Raw genomic sequence first — 17204 nt, 5'->3', positions numbered from 1 at the left:
AGATTACAATTTAGCATAAAGTATGATACTATTTAAATTATAGGTAAAATACTTAATAAAAAAATTATGTTAAAATAATATAGCTGGGAAAATGTATAAAGAGGATAATATAGAGAGGATGAGGGTATTATACTTTTAATCAATTTAAAAATAAAATAAAGTAAAAAACTTTATACTAGAAATATTAATACACCAAACAAATGTAAAAGTATAAATTAACTTTCAGGAGTGAAATACTACATTTTATATTTGAAAAGGAGCAATAACCACGGATATTATGTCAAGACAAGTTAATAATACTCAAAACTATTATTGATAAATTGTTAAGAACTGTGGACAGTAAAATAAGGGTTATAAAATTGAAAAATACTTCACGAGTGAGAAAACATATTTCTTTGTTATGCTACAAGGAGAGTGGATAATGATATCAGCCAAGTGAAAACCTAATAAAAAGTCATATTAGTAATTTAATATTACAAATAGTTGATAATAATGTAATAAAGAAAAATAACGTAAGAATTATTTGACGACCATATGTTTTGTTTCCTTTATAACATAGAGATGATGCTATTGAGTGTATTGCATTGGGAAACAAGATGATATTTGCATATTTGATAAAACAAATATAATCTAATGTTCTCAATTAAGCCAAGTTATAATTTAACATGAATAATGCTTTTAACGTCGTCTGCGCATTGCGCGGGTACTAAAACTAGTTTATTTAATGGGGACATGACCACTACCGCATGCTATTAGCCTAAAATTTGGCATTAATGACAAGGCATCTTATAAATATGGCTAACATTGAACCATTCTTTCAATGTTTATTCTTTTCCAATTCCAACTTTTCAAAGACGCAGTCAGTTTCTGCATCAACAAAGAGATCCTTTCCCTGATGGCAACCATTGTTAAGCTCTCTATCACTGTCCTTCTCCTTACACTTCTCAGCAAAGGTAAAGACATATGGCTTTGTGATTTTATTAACTAGTTCAATCTTATTATATATGGCTAACAGTTAGTTGCATATATAATTTAATTTCTTTTCATACAACTCTTTGTTTGTACAAGAGCTCTAGTGTCCAATTTTAATAAACGTGATTAATCAAATTTCTAAACATCTCTTGAAATCAATCTAAAGTGAATGGCTGTTCATTGAAAGTTTACAATCCGAATATTCATGCGGTCTATGTTGCAGAATAATTCAAAGAAAACTAAAATTGTTTAGGATTTGGTGTTTGCTAATTTATTTAATTTATGTCTAAATATAATTTTTAGTCAAAGATATATAGGAATAGATTTTCTATTTTAGTCAAAATAAGTTCATACTATTATAGGGTTGTTACTAAATATTTTCTTGTGGTGTAGGGAAATAGTGGAGAATCTTAGACATCAATAAAAAGATCTATCAGCTTCTATGAATAAATCATTTTCCTTTAGGGATTCCAAATGATATTTCCTTGCCTATCAAAAATAAGAAAGGCCTAACATGTCCTATCTTCCGGTCGGCTAATAGGACGGGCGACTGCTTCTACTTTTTTTTTTTTTTTGAATATTCCTTAACTTCGTCTTGACTTATTTCTTTGAAGTTATGGAGTAAATTGACCCAAACAAATAAATCAGGATGGATCTTTTGCCCCGACTAACCTAACAGTGCGATATTTTCATTAATGAGTTTGTCAAGATCGAATATCCTCTTAATGTGGATATAATTTTTTTTTTCTGAGGGATCAGCATTCATGGAAAAAGAATCTTTCATTTTAAAAGTTCAGATTTAGTTCCCATGGCCAGCTGTGCCCGTTTAGATAATTTGGGATCTACTTGAACCTTTTTGCTCGTAAGGTAAATAAATATAATTAAAAATTACAGATAGAAGTAGGCCTCATGCCAAAACATTAACTGGCTTATTATTTTTTAAAACTTTCAAATATATTGATTAAAACTTAATTTTTCAAAACGATCAATATTTAGGATAAAGAAAAAGAGTAGTAAACGAACAATACAGTGGACAATTCAATTTCGTTAGGCCTGCTTTTTCCTGTGAAGATTGCCATGATTCAATTGGAATTAATGCAATCTCTAATTATTATTGTTTTAAAATAAGTTACTTGGTTAATCAACCATGTCGTTCTTTCTTTGTACAGTAAAGATGTATGAAATAAATGGTTAGGTTTGCCCTGAATTTCCTATCTTATTTGAATTTTACCATAATTGTGTTTTACGTCAAAAAGGTTTTCTTGGTGGAAAAGGTTTTCATTGTGAAAAAGGATTCTACCAATCTATCCTTATCTTCGAGGAGAAATTTTAGACCTCTAAATAGGAGATCTTTTCTTCTCATGAACAACATGTAGTCATTTAAAGAGTTTTGTTTAGGGAGAGATTATTCTCTCAATAGTTTTTATGTTTTTATATTAGTTTTTCATATGTTTGCAATTGTTAGCTTCCGCATGACGCTCGATTTTTTCGATCCCAACATAGATAAGACTTCTCAGCTGTTTTACAAAAATAAAAATTTCTTCCTTATATTATCTAATATTTTCATCTTTCTTTTGTTTGATCGTGTAGGTGTTTGTGGTTGTGACTTGAACAATATAACAATTGGAACAATCAGGAGTGGGAACGAAATAAAGGGTCAGCCAGAATGGAATGTGATTGTGGTGAACAATTGTGATTGTCCCATGCAAAACATGTTCTTGTCTTGCAATGGTTTTCAGACAACTGAACCAGTGGATCCATCTATTTTCAAGCCCGTAGGAGACAACCAATGTAGTATCAACAATGGCGGTTCCATAAAACCAAAGGATACTGTCAAGTTCTCTTATGCGTGGGATCCTCCGTTTTTCCTAAGGCCAACTTCTGTTACAGCTTCCTGCTGAAACTAGAATTAATCGAAAATGAAATTCAAGCTTTATTTGGTTTTTAATTCTTCTAATTTTTTATGCTTTAATTCTCTTTTCCCCTTCAATTGACGAATTACTATGTGCGTTGTAGAGGCAGATTTACTAGTTACTTGAGTTTAACAGGAGGATTCATTACTTTAAATATATTTTTCCGGAAAAGGGAAAAACGGACTCTAACGCATTGAAAATGGTTAAAAAGTTGTCCTGCTTTCACTTATTGGACTCCAATTGCTCTTAATGTCAATTTTCAAGTTAAAAATGATCCTTCCACATATTGGACCCCAATTATCCTTTACGGTTAAAAATGTCCGTCTTTTTTACAGAATTATGAGATGACATATGTGCAGCTTTGATTAAATAGGCAGAACTGTTTTATTGGTCCACATGGATATCGGACTCAACCCTTAAATAATCCAATCTATCTGTATTTTTTTTATGGTACTGTTGGAGCTGGAATTCTATGAATCCACCATTGTCAAAGGATGAAAAAGCAGAGGTGAACCTAGATCTGAAATCGGTTGGAGCTCGTTTGCACTGATTGTGAACCAAAAATTGCAGCTGCAAATAAAGAAAAAATTGTTATATTTTCAATCCATTTAGTCGCAAAACGTGAAACATCAAAGAAGAACTGATACGAATAAATAGTTGCTAGTTGTTTTGGATTAACCCGAATGAATCAGGTTACTTATGATTGGGTCACATGGCACAATGTCACATGTGCCATCTCATAACTCCTTTAAAAAGAAGGACATTTTTAACCCAATAATTGACTACTAGATAAAAAAGAGTTTCGTTCTCTATATCAAATGCTCTCCCTTCTACCTAAAATAGTTTTACTAACTTTATGCATCCAGGGGGGCCTCCCCTCAGTATCCCTAACATGAACCTCGGACCCACATTTACCAACCAATGATACCTCGACAATCAACCTCACTCAAGCTAACCCCACCATTCAACCACCACAACGACTAGTTCTAATGTCACAGACCCGGTAAACAGGCCTGATTTCACTGCAAAATCATTCGTCCACAATACAACCAAAATCAATCCTAACATCGATAACTCAAATACCAGCCTCGACTAAAACACTATTCACAACCCAAAATCTCTTCCAATTTTGATTGTCCCCCACAAAGAAATGGACATAAAACTACCTCCAATGGTGAACAACAACTAGAGATTATTCAAACCGTCGACACCCCTTCTATCAGAATCCAATTTCAACCAACATTCAACAGTGGAAGACTCTGAATTATAGTAGTAAAACTAATTTCAGGTTGGAAGTAGAGGCAACTATCAAATATTTCCAAACCAACATTTGTAACAGTGCTCCAAGCAAAACTCCCTACTCTTAATGATGAGTCTCAACAAAATTGATATTCGGCATGGAACCCATCTACGTAAGTGGAATGTTTTCTTCTCTGTGGGAGACTATCTCATTAATCTGGCACAAGATTGTACACTTACTCTTATAGATAAGTTCTACAGGGAAAACCTGTTTACCCGTAAAAATGGATAACAATTAAATTTGTAAGTGGTTGATAGGATATGTGGTTAGATTAATTTATTACGTATAACAACAACAAGTAAATGATAATATATTGATGAATAATAGTAAAGAAAACTTAAGAAACTGAATCTGTAAACTCTGAGAACTGGTCCGGTTTTGGAGATTGCCTCTTTAACCCGAGCCAAACACTAAGAAAATTCCACTGCCCCTTTTTCAAATTACAAGTGTGATGAATAATGAAAATCTCTCCTAAAATAAAGAGGGTACACCCCTATTTATAGCTACAAATAGATGGGCCTTAGTACAATCCTAAAAAGGTTTTTCTAAGAAAACCCTAAAATGGATAAGGCGGCGTCCGTATGGGTACTCTGGCACCCGTACGGTTGTTACATTTCGGAGATTTCAGATTGTTGCATTGTAAGTAGACCAACACGAGCTTCAGGTGAACATGAAGTCCTTATGAGATTAAGGAGAGTATTTGATAACTTTAAGCGCGTACTATAAGATTTTGAAGTCATCTGAATCGGTGAAACTAAGTTCGTCGAAAGAAGTGAAATGTAAGTCAGTTGGGAAGGTTTCGCAACAAGTGAGCTATAATTTTTTTAGTAATGTCTTGAGGGGGAGCTATAGGGACCCTTAGATGGTTAATGAAGTGTTATACAAGTGCCAATAAGGTTCCATAAGGATTAGGGGTTGAACGAATCGACGAGAATAAGTTTCGGGGAAAAGTGGGTTATACGGTCAAACATACGGACCGTATAATTTGTACGGTCCGTATAATTGGCTGACCTCCTCCATATAACAATTCCAAAAAAAGGTGATCCTCTGGTGGGATTATACGGTCCATTTATACGGACCGTATAATTGGCCGTAGATCCGGGTCGGGCTAGATTTCATTTTGTTATATATGGCCGACCTTATCTCATTTAATTCATTTACCACTTTCCCCAAACTCTTAAAAGCCCTAGAACCTTTCTCTAAGCATATCCACACAAATCTAAAGTGAAATCAAGGATCAAGAGATAAAAGTGCTAAGAAGCTTGCTAGGGTTTGTGGAACTTAAGATTTCCTATGGTGTTGATGTTGGAGACTTCACTTTAGTGGAGTAAGTTGATCCAAGACTTGTTCTTGAGTGATTAAGGTAAGAATTTACATCTTTTACATATGGTTAAGGTTGTTTGATTGTTATACCATGTGGTTGAAGGAAGAAAGTTGAGAATAGAGTTCAAGTATGAACTTGAGGATATTGTGAGCTATAAGTTAATTTGAATTATGATTCTTAGCATGCTATGAGTATAATCTTGTTGTGGGTGGTGCTAATGATGTTGAGGAAGTATTGTATGTAAGTAAATATGGTGTTGTGTTGTAGCTATTGTTATGAATGATCTTGAAAAGGAGTTTTGAGGATTGGATGATGCTTAACTTGAATGAAGCCTCTTGATTATGGTATTATTAATAATGTCATTGTTATTGGGAGTTGTTTTGGAATTTGGTAGAAGTAGATGAAATAGGGAAAATGCTGCCCAATTTTCGCTAGCTTTCGAATTATACTAGCTTGGACTTGAGAGTGTCTTTGAGACCTAACTTTGCTATGAACCCTCTTAAATGTAGGTTTCTCGGGCTTTGGAGGTGAACGTTAAGTAGTTAAGAAGACATAAAGGTATGTTAAGGCTAACCCTTTCTTTCTTAAGGCATGATCCCATTATCGCGAACTTATACATGATATTCATAATGTCTTCCATGATGACCCGATTTCTAGAAGTGCTAAAGCTTATAGTTATTGATGCTCTCATGATATTATTAATCTTGTTCTTCTTTGTTGATCTCATCCTACGATAGTTGACCCTCTAAAGAAAGATATATTGATGATGATGATGATGATGATGTTGACACTACATATGTACTCCTATGTGTATATGTACGTATATATATGTATGGCCATTATGTAACACTGAGTTTGTATGGCCGGGTATGATATTCACTGCACGCACACCACTGCAGTTGGGTATGGACAACACCGAGCCTTGCTATTGCCATGTAAGTGTGACACCGAACCTCTATGGTTAGGTATGGTGCTATTATATATGTATGCATATGTATGGAAGGTTTCCATTAGAAAAAGGGTAAGTAAATATGATGAACGTCTCAAGAGGTATATATGGCTCTCCTATCTATATATATATATATATATATATCCTTATATATTATGATATTATTATTATTATTATTATTATTATTATTATTATTATTATTATTATTATTATTATTATTATTATTATTATTATTATTATTATTATTATTATTATTATTATTATTATTATTATTATTATTATTATTATTATTATTATTATTATTATTATTATTATTATTATTATTATTATTATTATTATTATTATTATTATTATTATTATTATTATTATTATTATTATTATTATTATTATTATTATTATTATTATTATTATTATTATTATTATTATTATTATTATTATTATTATTATTATTATTATTATTATTATTATTATTATTATTATTATTATTATTATTATTATTATTATTATTATTATTATTATTATTATTATTATTATTATTATTATTATTATTATTATTATTATTATTATTATTATTATTATTATTATTATTATTATTATTATTATTATTATTATTATTATTATTATTATTATTATTATTATTATTATTATTATTATTATTATTATTATTATTATTATTATTATTATTATTATTATTATTATTATTATTATTATTATTATTATTATTATTATTATTATTATTATTATTATTATTATTATTATTATTATTATTATTATTATTATTATTATTATTATTATTATTATTATGCCTTACATACTCAGTACATTGTTCGTATTGACGTCCTTTTGTTTGTGGATGTTGCGTCATGCCCACAGGTGGACAGGGAGATGGACTTGATCCCTAGGTTGCTTATCCGTCGAGATCGCGGCAAGGTAGGAGCTCCATTTGAGCCCGTGATTTTATTAGCTTGAACTGGCGGTACTATTCTTTTGTGTACACATAGGGGCATGGCGGGGCCCTGTTCCGTCTTTATGATACTACCTAGTCTCTGTAGAGGCTCGTAGACTGTTGTGTATAGCTAGATGTCTCTTAGCCTTGCTGGCTCGTATTTTGTAAATCATTTTGTTAGCCTATATAGGCATGATTGTTGATGTTGTTATAAAAGTGCCATAGCCCAATGAAAAGTGTATTATTGGCTAGGTATGCTCCGGCCATGGTAGCAGATATGGGTGATAGAGTGCACCGGTTTGTGAGTGGCTTAGGACCACACTTGATGGATAAGTGCTTAACTGCGTCACTTCAAGATGGTATGGACATTTCTCGCATTCAAGCCCATGCTCAGAATTTGGAGGAAAGCCAACAACAGCAAAGAAGTGAGCGTGAGTATGATAGAGGTTATAGCAAGAGGGCTAGATCTTCGGGTCCGACTAGTGAGTTTAGAGGAGGGCAAAGATAGCAGTTTTTCAGGCATTCGGGCCATTCTATGACTAGTGCGCCTCCACGGTTTACGGGCCAGAAATTGATAGACCTATTCACTCCAGGCGAGTCAGAGTTTTAGAGCTTCAGGTTCTCATTACAGAGGCGACTCGAGCCAGGAAAGGCCACCCATACCATGATGTTCTCAGTGCGGGAAGTTACATGGGGTCCAGTGCCGATTAGGCTCAGATGTTTGCTATGCATATGGTCGGCCAGGCCATATCATGCATGATTACCCCTTGAGAGGTACGGTTCAGGCCACAGGGTCAGCAGCTGGGTCTTCATCATCAATACGCCCTCCGGGGCAAGGCTCACAGACACCAGTTAGTCGTGGTAGAGGTAGAGGAAGAGCTCCCAGTTCGAGTGGTCTTCAGCACCGTATTTACACACTGGCTAGACGGCAGGATCTTTAGTCCACTCCTGATGTTGTCACTGGTATATTATCGGTATTTTCTCTTGATGTATATGCATTGATAGATCCGGGCTCCACATTGTCATATGTTACTCCTTATATTGCTGGTCGATTTGGGGTGAAACCGGAATCAATCAAACCTTTCGAGGTATCGACACCCGCTGGTGATCCGGTAATAGCTAGTCGAGTATATAGAAATTGTGTAATAGTGATTTGTGATCATCGTACTATGGTTGATTTACATGAGTTGAAAATGGTGGATTTTGATATTATCACGGGCATGGACTAGTTGGCTTCTTGCTATGCCAATGTTGATCAGAGAACAAAATGGTTCGCTTCGGTTTCCGGAGAACTAGGAATGGAAGGGAAATATAGCATCTCCGAGAGGTAGGTACTTTTCCTATCTCAAGGCCAGGAAGATGATTGCTAAAGGTTGTATTTATCATTTAGTTTGGGTTCAAGATATAGAAGCCAAATCGCCGACTCTTCGGTCATTCCGTCCTAGTGAATGAGTTTTCGGATGTATTCCCGGATGAGCTTCCAGGCCTTCCCCCAGAGCGGGAGATTGATTTTGCTATTGATGTGCTACCGGATACTAAACCTATATCTATTCCTCCTTATAGAATGGCTCCCGCAGAATTGAAAGAGTTGAAAGAGCAATTGAAGGACTTGCTTGAAAAAGGCTTTATTAGGCCTAGTTCTTCCCCGTGGGGAGCACCTGTATTGTTTGTAAGGAAGAAAGATGGCTCCTTGCGAATGTGTATTGATTACAGACAACTGAATAAGGTGACGATCAAGAATAAATATTCTCTTCCAAGGATTGATGATTTATTTGATCAATTGCAGGGTGCCAAATAGTTTTCAAAGATAGATTTGAGATCCGCATATCATCAAGTGAGAGTTAGGGAGGAAGATATTCCTAAGACGACCTTCAGAATAAGATATGGTCATTTCGAGTTCAGGGTAATGTCATTTGGGATAACTAATACACCCAAGTATTTATGGATTTGATGAACAATGTGTTTAGGCCTTTCCTAGATTCATTTGTGATTGTATTCATTGATGATATTCTGGTATATTCTCGGTCCTAGGCAGAAAATGCAGATCATTTATGTACCGTTCTTAGAGTTCTTCAGACTCGAGAGCTATTTGTAAAATTTTCAAAGTGTGAGTTTTGGTTGAATTCGGTGACCTTTTTGGGGCATATTATCTCAGCCGATGGTATTCAGGTGGATACCCAGAAGATTGAGGCCGTGAAGACTTGGCCAAGGCCTACAACACCTACGGAGGTTCATAGTTTTCTGGGCTTAGCAGGTTATTACAGAAGGTTTGTAGAAGGATTTTCTTCTATTTCTGCACCATTGACAAAGCTAACTCAGAAATCAACTAAATTTCAATGGACGGATGCTTGTGAACGCAGTTTTCATGAGTTAAAGAATAGATTAACCTCGGCCCCAGTTCTGACACTTCCAGAAGGATCGGAAGGCTATGTTGTCTCTTGTGATGCTTCAGGTGTTGGGTTAGGGTGTGTGTTGATGCAACACGGTAAGGTGATTGCTTATGCTTCAAGGCAATTGTGGAAACATGAGAAAAATTATCCAACCCATGATCTCGAGTTAGCTGCGGTGATCCATGCATTGAAGATGTGGGGACATTATTTGTATGGTGTCCATGTTGATATTTATACGGATCATAAGAGTCTTCAGTATATTTTCAAGCAGAAAGAATTGAATTTACGACAAATGCGGTGGTTGGAGTTGTTGAAAAATTTTGATGTTAACATCCTATATCACCCCGGGAAGGCAAATGTTGTGGCTGATGCTGTTAGCCGTAAATCTATGGGTAGCTTATGTGATGTTCAGCCACAGAAAAGAGAGTTAGCTCGTGAGCTCCAGCAGTTAGCTAGCCTAGGAGTTCGAGTAATGGACTCGTTTATACGGGAGCTACCATTCAGAATTCAAATTGTTTCTTCACTAGTAGTTGAGGTGAAAGAGCGCCAATACGAGGATCCTATGCTAGTTCATTACAGAAATACACTTCCTTAGAAGAAAAAGTCATCTTTTGAGATTTCTGGAGAGGAGTTCTCCGATGTCGAGACAGGTTGTGTGTTCCTGATGTTGTAAGATTACGTCATCAGATTTCGAAAGAAGCTCATTTTTCCCGTTATTCTGTTCGCCCCGGAGCAACGAAAATGTATCATGATCTTAAACCCATATATTGGTGGAATGGAATGAAGAAAGACATAGCGAAGTTCGTGGCTCAATGTCCTAATTATCAGCAAGTGAAAATTGAGCATCAAAACCCGGCGGGTTGTTGCAAGCTATGAAAATACCAACTTGGAAATGGGAAGTGATTAATATGGATTTCATCACAGGCTTACCTTGTTCTCAACGTAAGTATGATTCTATATGGGTAATTGTGGATAGAATTACGAAGTCGCCCTCACTTCATACCAGTTAGAACTACATACGTAGCGGAAGATTATACAAAGCTTTATGTCAAGGAGATAGTATGACTTCATGGTGTGCCAGTATCTATTATTTCCGATAGAGGGACATAGTTTACCGCCAATTTCTGGAAGTCTTTTTAATAAGGTTTGGGGACTCAGGTGAGTCTTAGTACAACTTTCCACCCACGTACGGATTCGAGCGTACCATCCAAACTCTTGAGGATATGCTACGGGCATGTGTACTGGATTTTGGAGGTAGTTGGGATGATCACTTACCACTTATTGAATTTTCTTATAACAACAGCTATCATTCTAGCTTCTAAATGGCCCCGTACGAGGCTTTGTATGGGTACAAGTGCAAATCGCCAATTGGGTGGTTTGAAGTAGGGGAGACTAAATTGATAGGGCCAGACTTGTTCCGGCAAGCTATAGAGAAGGTCAAGCTTATACAAGATCGATTATTAACTGCTTAGAGTCGTCAGAAATCCTATGCGGATAATCGTCGAAGGGACTTAGAGTTTCAAGTTAAAGATTGGGTATTCTTGAAGGTGTCGCCAATGAAGGGCGTCATTAGATTTGGCAAAAAGGGCAAGCTTAGTCCTCGGTATATTGGACCTTATGAGATTGTACGCAAGGTAGGCCTAGTGGCTTACGAATTAGATCTACCTTCGGATTTAGAGTTAGTCCACCTGGTTTTTCATGTGTCGATGCTTCGTAAGTGCATTAGAGATCCTTCCAAAATTGTACCGGTAGATAACGTTCAAGTCACTAAGCAATTATCCTACGAAGAAGTTCCCATTGCCATTCTAGATAGGCAAGTACGGAGACTCAGAACCAAAGATGTAGCTTCAGTTAAAGTCTTATGGAGAAATAATAATAGAGAGGAAATGACCTGGGAAGCGGAAGAAGACATGACGTTCAGGTACCCACATATATTTCTACCTCCAGAGGAGACTCAGGTAGAGACGCCATCGTCTTTAGGTATGGAATGTTTTCGTTGATGCTTTCTTGGTTGTGTGTGGCCATGGTTGTTGATATTCTTATTGTAGCCCTGTGAGGCGATATATTTTGGGTTGCTGTGATAGGATGGTAGTGCCATATTACAGGGGAAACTCTAGCGAAAATTTTGTAGGATCCCCAAGAGTCTAACATTCGAGGACGAATGTTTCTAAGGGGGGAAGAATGTTACACCCTTGAGATTTCAGATTGTAGCATTGTGAGAGGACTAACGCGAGTTAAAAATGAACATGAAGTCCTTATTAGATTAAGGAGAGTATTTGACAGTTTTAAGTGCGTACCATAAGATTTTGAAGTCATATGAATAAGTGAAACTAAGTTCGTTGAAGGGAGTGAAGTGTAAGTCATGTTTGAGAAGGTTTTGTAATAATTGAGTTAATATTTATTTAGTAGCGTCTTAAGGAGGAGCTATAGGGCCTCTTAGATGGTTAATAAAGTGTTATATAAGTGTTAATAAGGTTCCATAAGGATTGGGAGTTGAACGAATCGATGCGAGAAAGTTTTGAAAAATTTTGGGTTATACGACCACTTATATGGACCGTATAAGTTATACGGCCCATATAATGGTCCGTATAACCATTGCAGAGAAGGGTAAACCCATGGTGGGATTATACGGACTGTATAAATGGTCGTATAATCAGGTCGGGTAGCTTTTTTTTTCTTTTATATATATAGACGACCCTTGTTCTTATTTTTCATTTCCCACCTCTCCCAAACTCTTAAAAGATCTAGAATCTTCTCCCAAGCACATTCCACTTAAACTCAAGAGAAATCAAAGATCAAATAGCAAGAATCAAGATATTCAAGTGTTTGGAGATTCACTAGGGTTTGTAGGATTCAAGAATTTCTTGGATGTTAAAGCTAGGGTTTCATGCAAGTGGAGAACTTGATCCAAAGCTCATTCTTGTGAGATACAAGGTTAGTTTTCATGCCTATTTCATGTTATTAAGCATGCTTGGTTGTTGAATAACTTGGGTGAGGGAAGAAAGTAGAAGATGAAGTTCAAATGTAGATTCCATGATATTTTGAGTAGTAACTTAACTTAGGTTATCATTGGTAGAATATTACGAGTATAATCTCATTATGAAGGGTAATAATGATGATACGAAAGTGTTGTATACAATTGGGCAAAGGGTTGGTGTGAAGTTGTTAATATAAGTTGAATGTGAGAATGAATTTTGAGACTTAATGGAATATGACTACTTGATTATGATATTGTGGATGTTATTATATTTGTTTGGGAGTTGTTTTTCCATATGGTGGAAGTCGATGAAATAGGGGAAATGCTGCCCAACTTTCATTAGCTCATGAATTATTCTAGTTTGGATTTAAGAGTGTCTTTAAGACTTAACCATGGTATGGATACATTTAAATGTAGATTTTCCTATGTTTTGCGGCGAACGCTAAATAATTTAGAAGAAAAAAAGGTATGTAAGGCTAACCCTTCTTTCTTAAGGTATGATCCCATTGATGTATACCTTCATGTGAAATCCATAATATCTTCCATGATGATTTCATTCCTAGAATCACAAAAGCTCATGGTTCTTGATACTCTCATGATATCGTTGATCTCACCCTATGATACTTGATCCTCCGAGGGAATATATATTAAAGTTGATGATGTTGACGCTACGTAGGTACTCCTAGGTGTATATATATGTATGGCCAGTATGTAACACCAAGCTTATGTGCCCGGGTATGATATCTATTGCCCACGCACCACTGCAATTGGGTACAGATAACACTGAGCCTTGGTAGGGTCGGGTATGTTTAACACTGAGCCTTGGTAGGGCCGGGTATGTATAACACCTAGCTTTGTCATGGTCGGGTATGTGTGACACCGAACCTCTATGGTCGGGTATAGTACTATTATGTATATAAGTGTATTTAAGGGAAGGGTCCCGTTAGGAAAAAGGAAAGAAAATGTGATGAACGTCGCTAGAGGTATAAATGGTTCTACTATCCCATGACTCTTCTATCTAATGTTATCTTTCATATCTTTGTTATGTTATTGCTTATGCCTTACATACTCAGTACATTTTTCGTACTGACGTCCTTTTTGTTTGTGGACGCTGCGTCATGCCCGCAGGTGGACAAGGAGATAGACTTTGTCCTTGCTGCTTATTCTGAGACTGCTTAAAGGATCTCCAGTTGATTCGGAGATGCAGCTATTGGTACTATTATTTTGTGTATATATGGGCAGGGCAGGGCCCTGTCCCGTCTATATGATGTTACATACTCTTTCTAGAGGCTCATAGACTGTTGTGTATAGTTAGATGTCTTTTAGCATTCTCGGCCCAAACTTCTTTTGTATATCATTTTGCTAGCCTCGCCAGCTTGTGTGTGTGTATATATATATGGGCATAATGCTGATGTTGATATAAAAGCGCCTTAGCCCAATAGAAATTGTATTATTCATGCTCAGAGATTACGAGTAAGCCATGTGGCTCACCTAGATAGGATTGTGGAAGTACCATGAGAGGCACCCGGTGAGTTAGACCCGGGTGCTCGTTATGGCCCTCCAGTTGGGTCGTGGCATGGCCATAATCTAATTTTGATAGTTTCATTAGGTCGGGAACGTGATTTATCACATAGTGAAGTCATTGGTTTGGTTCCCGAAAGGTTTGAGTGTGATTTGAGTCATTGGTGGAGGAACTAGTTAAGTTAAAGAGGTAGAGTCTACAATGGTCAACATCGGATTAAGATGACCCCGTGCCAATGTTTTGAAAGTGCCAACAAGTTCGTATGATGATTTTGGACTTGTCCACAAGTTTTGGTGAGGTTTCGAAGAGTTTCAGATGGATTTGGGTTGTGTCGCGCTCGTATTGGATGTTTTCGCCATAGTTCTTTGGCGATAAAGGGAAACATATTGATCAAATGAGCTTTTTTTTGTATTTCGATTGAACCATTAGATCCATATCATAATTACGAAGCTATAGCAAAAAGAATCGTCGCATTTCGCCTTCGTATGAGGAAGTTATGGTCATTTTAGGGACGACAGCTATTGCTATACCTAGTGGGCCTACTGTAGCGGACTTCTGGTACGCTGTTACGAACATTGGACCGTTGTAGCGGACTTCTGGTCTGCTGTAGCGAAAGTATCTGTGTATAAAAAATCAGACCGCGTTAATATTGTATTTTGGGCATATCTTGAGTTCTAGAGCACCGTTTGAGGTGATTTTCGCAGCATTGTTCTTAACTCAATGAGGGGATAAGTATCTAAGCTTTATTTTGATGTTTCCTCAAGTTTATTTTCGTTGGTTATTGATTTTATCCGAGTTTGATTGGGGGAAATTAGGGTTTTGAACCCAAAAGTTGAAAAATGGTAAATCATGGTTTTGAAGATCAAGATGATGGCTTTTTGAATGAGTTTTCTGGATCTAGACTAATTGAGCTATGGATAAACTAATTTTGTGATAAATTTTCAGTTTTGCCCTTGTAGGCTCGAGGTTACCGTCTTGGTATTTCGAATTAGAGTATAGCAATATGGGTATCATTGGACTCGTTTAAACCCATAGGGTACTATCTTGATTATATTGAACCTGATTTTTCAATGAAATAATAGCTTTGCCTTTGTGGCTCGGATTTGGCTATTTTGGGTGCATTTTTGGGTTTTGGGCAAAACTATGGCAGTATGGGTATCCTTAGATTTGTATTCTAATGTAGAATTCGAACTTGATAGACGGTAATCATTTCAAGGCTCTCCGAAAAAGAAATGCATGGCTCAAGTGGATTAGTTCGTGGCATATGTTCGGCATCGAGGTAGGTTACGACTTACTTTAGCTAGACTTTGATTAGCGAAACGTATATATTGTGTAGAATTAACGGGAGAAAGCATGAATAGGTCTTCAAGCAAGGTGTCTGGTTAGATATTACCTAGGTTAGTATGACTTCTGATTATGTGGGCTTGTCGCCATTACTCTATGTATTGAACAGGAGGTGTATTTGTTGTGATATGAGGAGGAAGGAGTTAATATATACTGATGTTGTTAATTGTGACTTGTTGCCCTATTATTGTGATTAGGCTTGTTACTTAAATTGCTGTATTGTGATACGTATTGCACTCATTTTTCTCTCGTTATGTCATTTATCATCGGAGAAAGGATAATGTGATTTGTCCTGAATCGTGTTGTATAATAATGATGACATTATGCATGGCATACATTCTCATTTCACATGTATGTTGATATCGAATTATGACTTGGTCCTGATGATGATACATGAGAAATTGGAGCACTTGGTGACACAAGACTTAGTTGTGAGGTGTACGTGCTATATTTGGAAGTAAAGGGTTTCAAAGACTCTTTATGACTACTGAGAAGGGATGTATGATTTATTCCATCATTTATCACGACCCAATTTAGCTAAGTCATGCGGGCACCTACCTTTCCCACCTCGGTAGGCGAACCCTTATCCTAACGATCTCAAATACATGAAATAATAAATAAATAAACGGAAGAGATAGAAAAACGTAACTCTAATATAATAATAGATAGATTATGCAGAAATACATCAAAACTACCCAGAGTCTGGTCTAATCCATACAAGAGCCTCTAACTAGATACTACAAGTCTGAAAGTAATAAAATACATCAAAAGTCTGAATATATCTCGGAATATGAAGTAAGACATAAATAAGAGCAGAATCTCCAAGGCGGTGGATGTCCCCATGCTCACCCTATAAGACTTTAAGCAACAACCCTCGCAATACTATCATCCACGAGAAGCAGAGGTCAATCCTACCTGGAACTCTACATTCATAAAAGAATGCAACAAGTGCAGGTCAATACAAACAACAAGTACTGGTAGGTACCATGCCGAATAAGTTTAGCTAACATATATGAAGGCCATAAAGTAAGATAAATAAGTAAATCAACAAGGTATAAGTCAAACATGAGCCAGAACCCAAGTACATGTCATCACCTATGTTTAGCATCTAAACCCAAATATGTCAAGTCTCAAAATACTCAATCTGAATCCGTATATCACAAATACATCACAAGAATATGACAATAGAAGCCATAATGCAATGCAATGCAATAATGTATGAAATGGGAGTGCAATGCATATGCTGGGTACACATGTACTCTTATGATGGAACATCACATCTCCGCAACACAACCCATGGGGGACTCGCGAAGTCCATGTACCTCATGATTCCTGCAACAACCTCGGCAATCGCTACCTCACGATTCCGGCAACAACCTCGGCAACCGCTACCTCACGATTCCGGCAACAACCTCGGCAATCGCTATGCACAACCTCAATTTTGGGATAACCATCAGACATCCGTCCTCACGTCACTCTCATCCAACTAAGCCCAGCTCATAACAATGTTTGCTCAAGTATCATCAATGTATCAACAGTATATCATGAAGGATGAGAATGCATATGA

At 36.4% G+C, this 17204-nt stretch overlaps 1 protein-coding gene across 1 annotated transcript; it reads left to right on the top strand.

Annotated features, from left to right (window-relative positions):
* The first annotated feature begins 847 nt into the window (after nucleotides 1–847).
* Nucleotides 848–2921, top strand: LOC132044833 (TPD1 protein homolog 1B-like). The gene is made up of 2 exons (XM_059435369.1): nucleotides 848–953; nucleotides 2563–2921. The coding sequence occupies exons 1-2, from the start codon at nucleotides 896–898 to the stop codon at nucleotides 2871–2873; spliced, it is 369 nt and encodes a 122-aa protein (XP_059291352.1). The 5' UTR covers nucleotides 848–895; the 3' UTR covers nucleotides 2874–2921.
* Nucleotides 2922–17204: the final 14283 nt, after the last annotated feature.

Source organism: Lycium ferocissimum, unplaced genomic scaffold, assembly GCF_029784015.1.
Source record: "Lycium ferocissimum isolate CSIRO_LF1 unplaced genomic scaffold, AGI_CSIRO_Lferr_CH_V1 ctg5272, whole genome shotgun sequence".
NCBI lineage: Eukaryota > Viridiplantae > Streptophyta > Magnoliopsida > Solanales > Solanaceae > Lycium > Lycium ferocissimum.
Note: the sequence above shows the minus strand (reverse complement) of the source record. Positions and strands in the feature narration are given on the sequence as shown.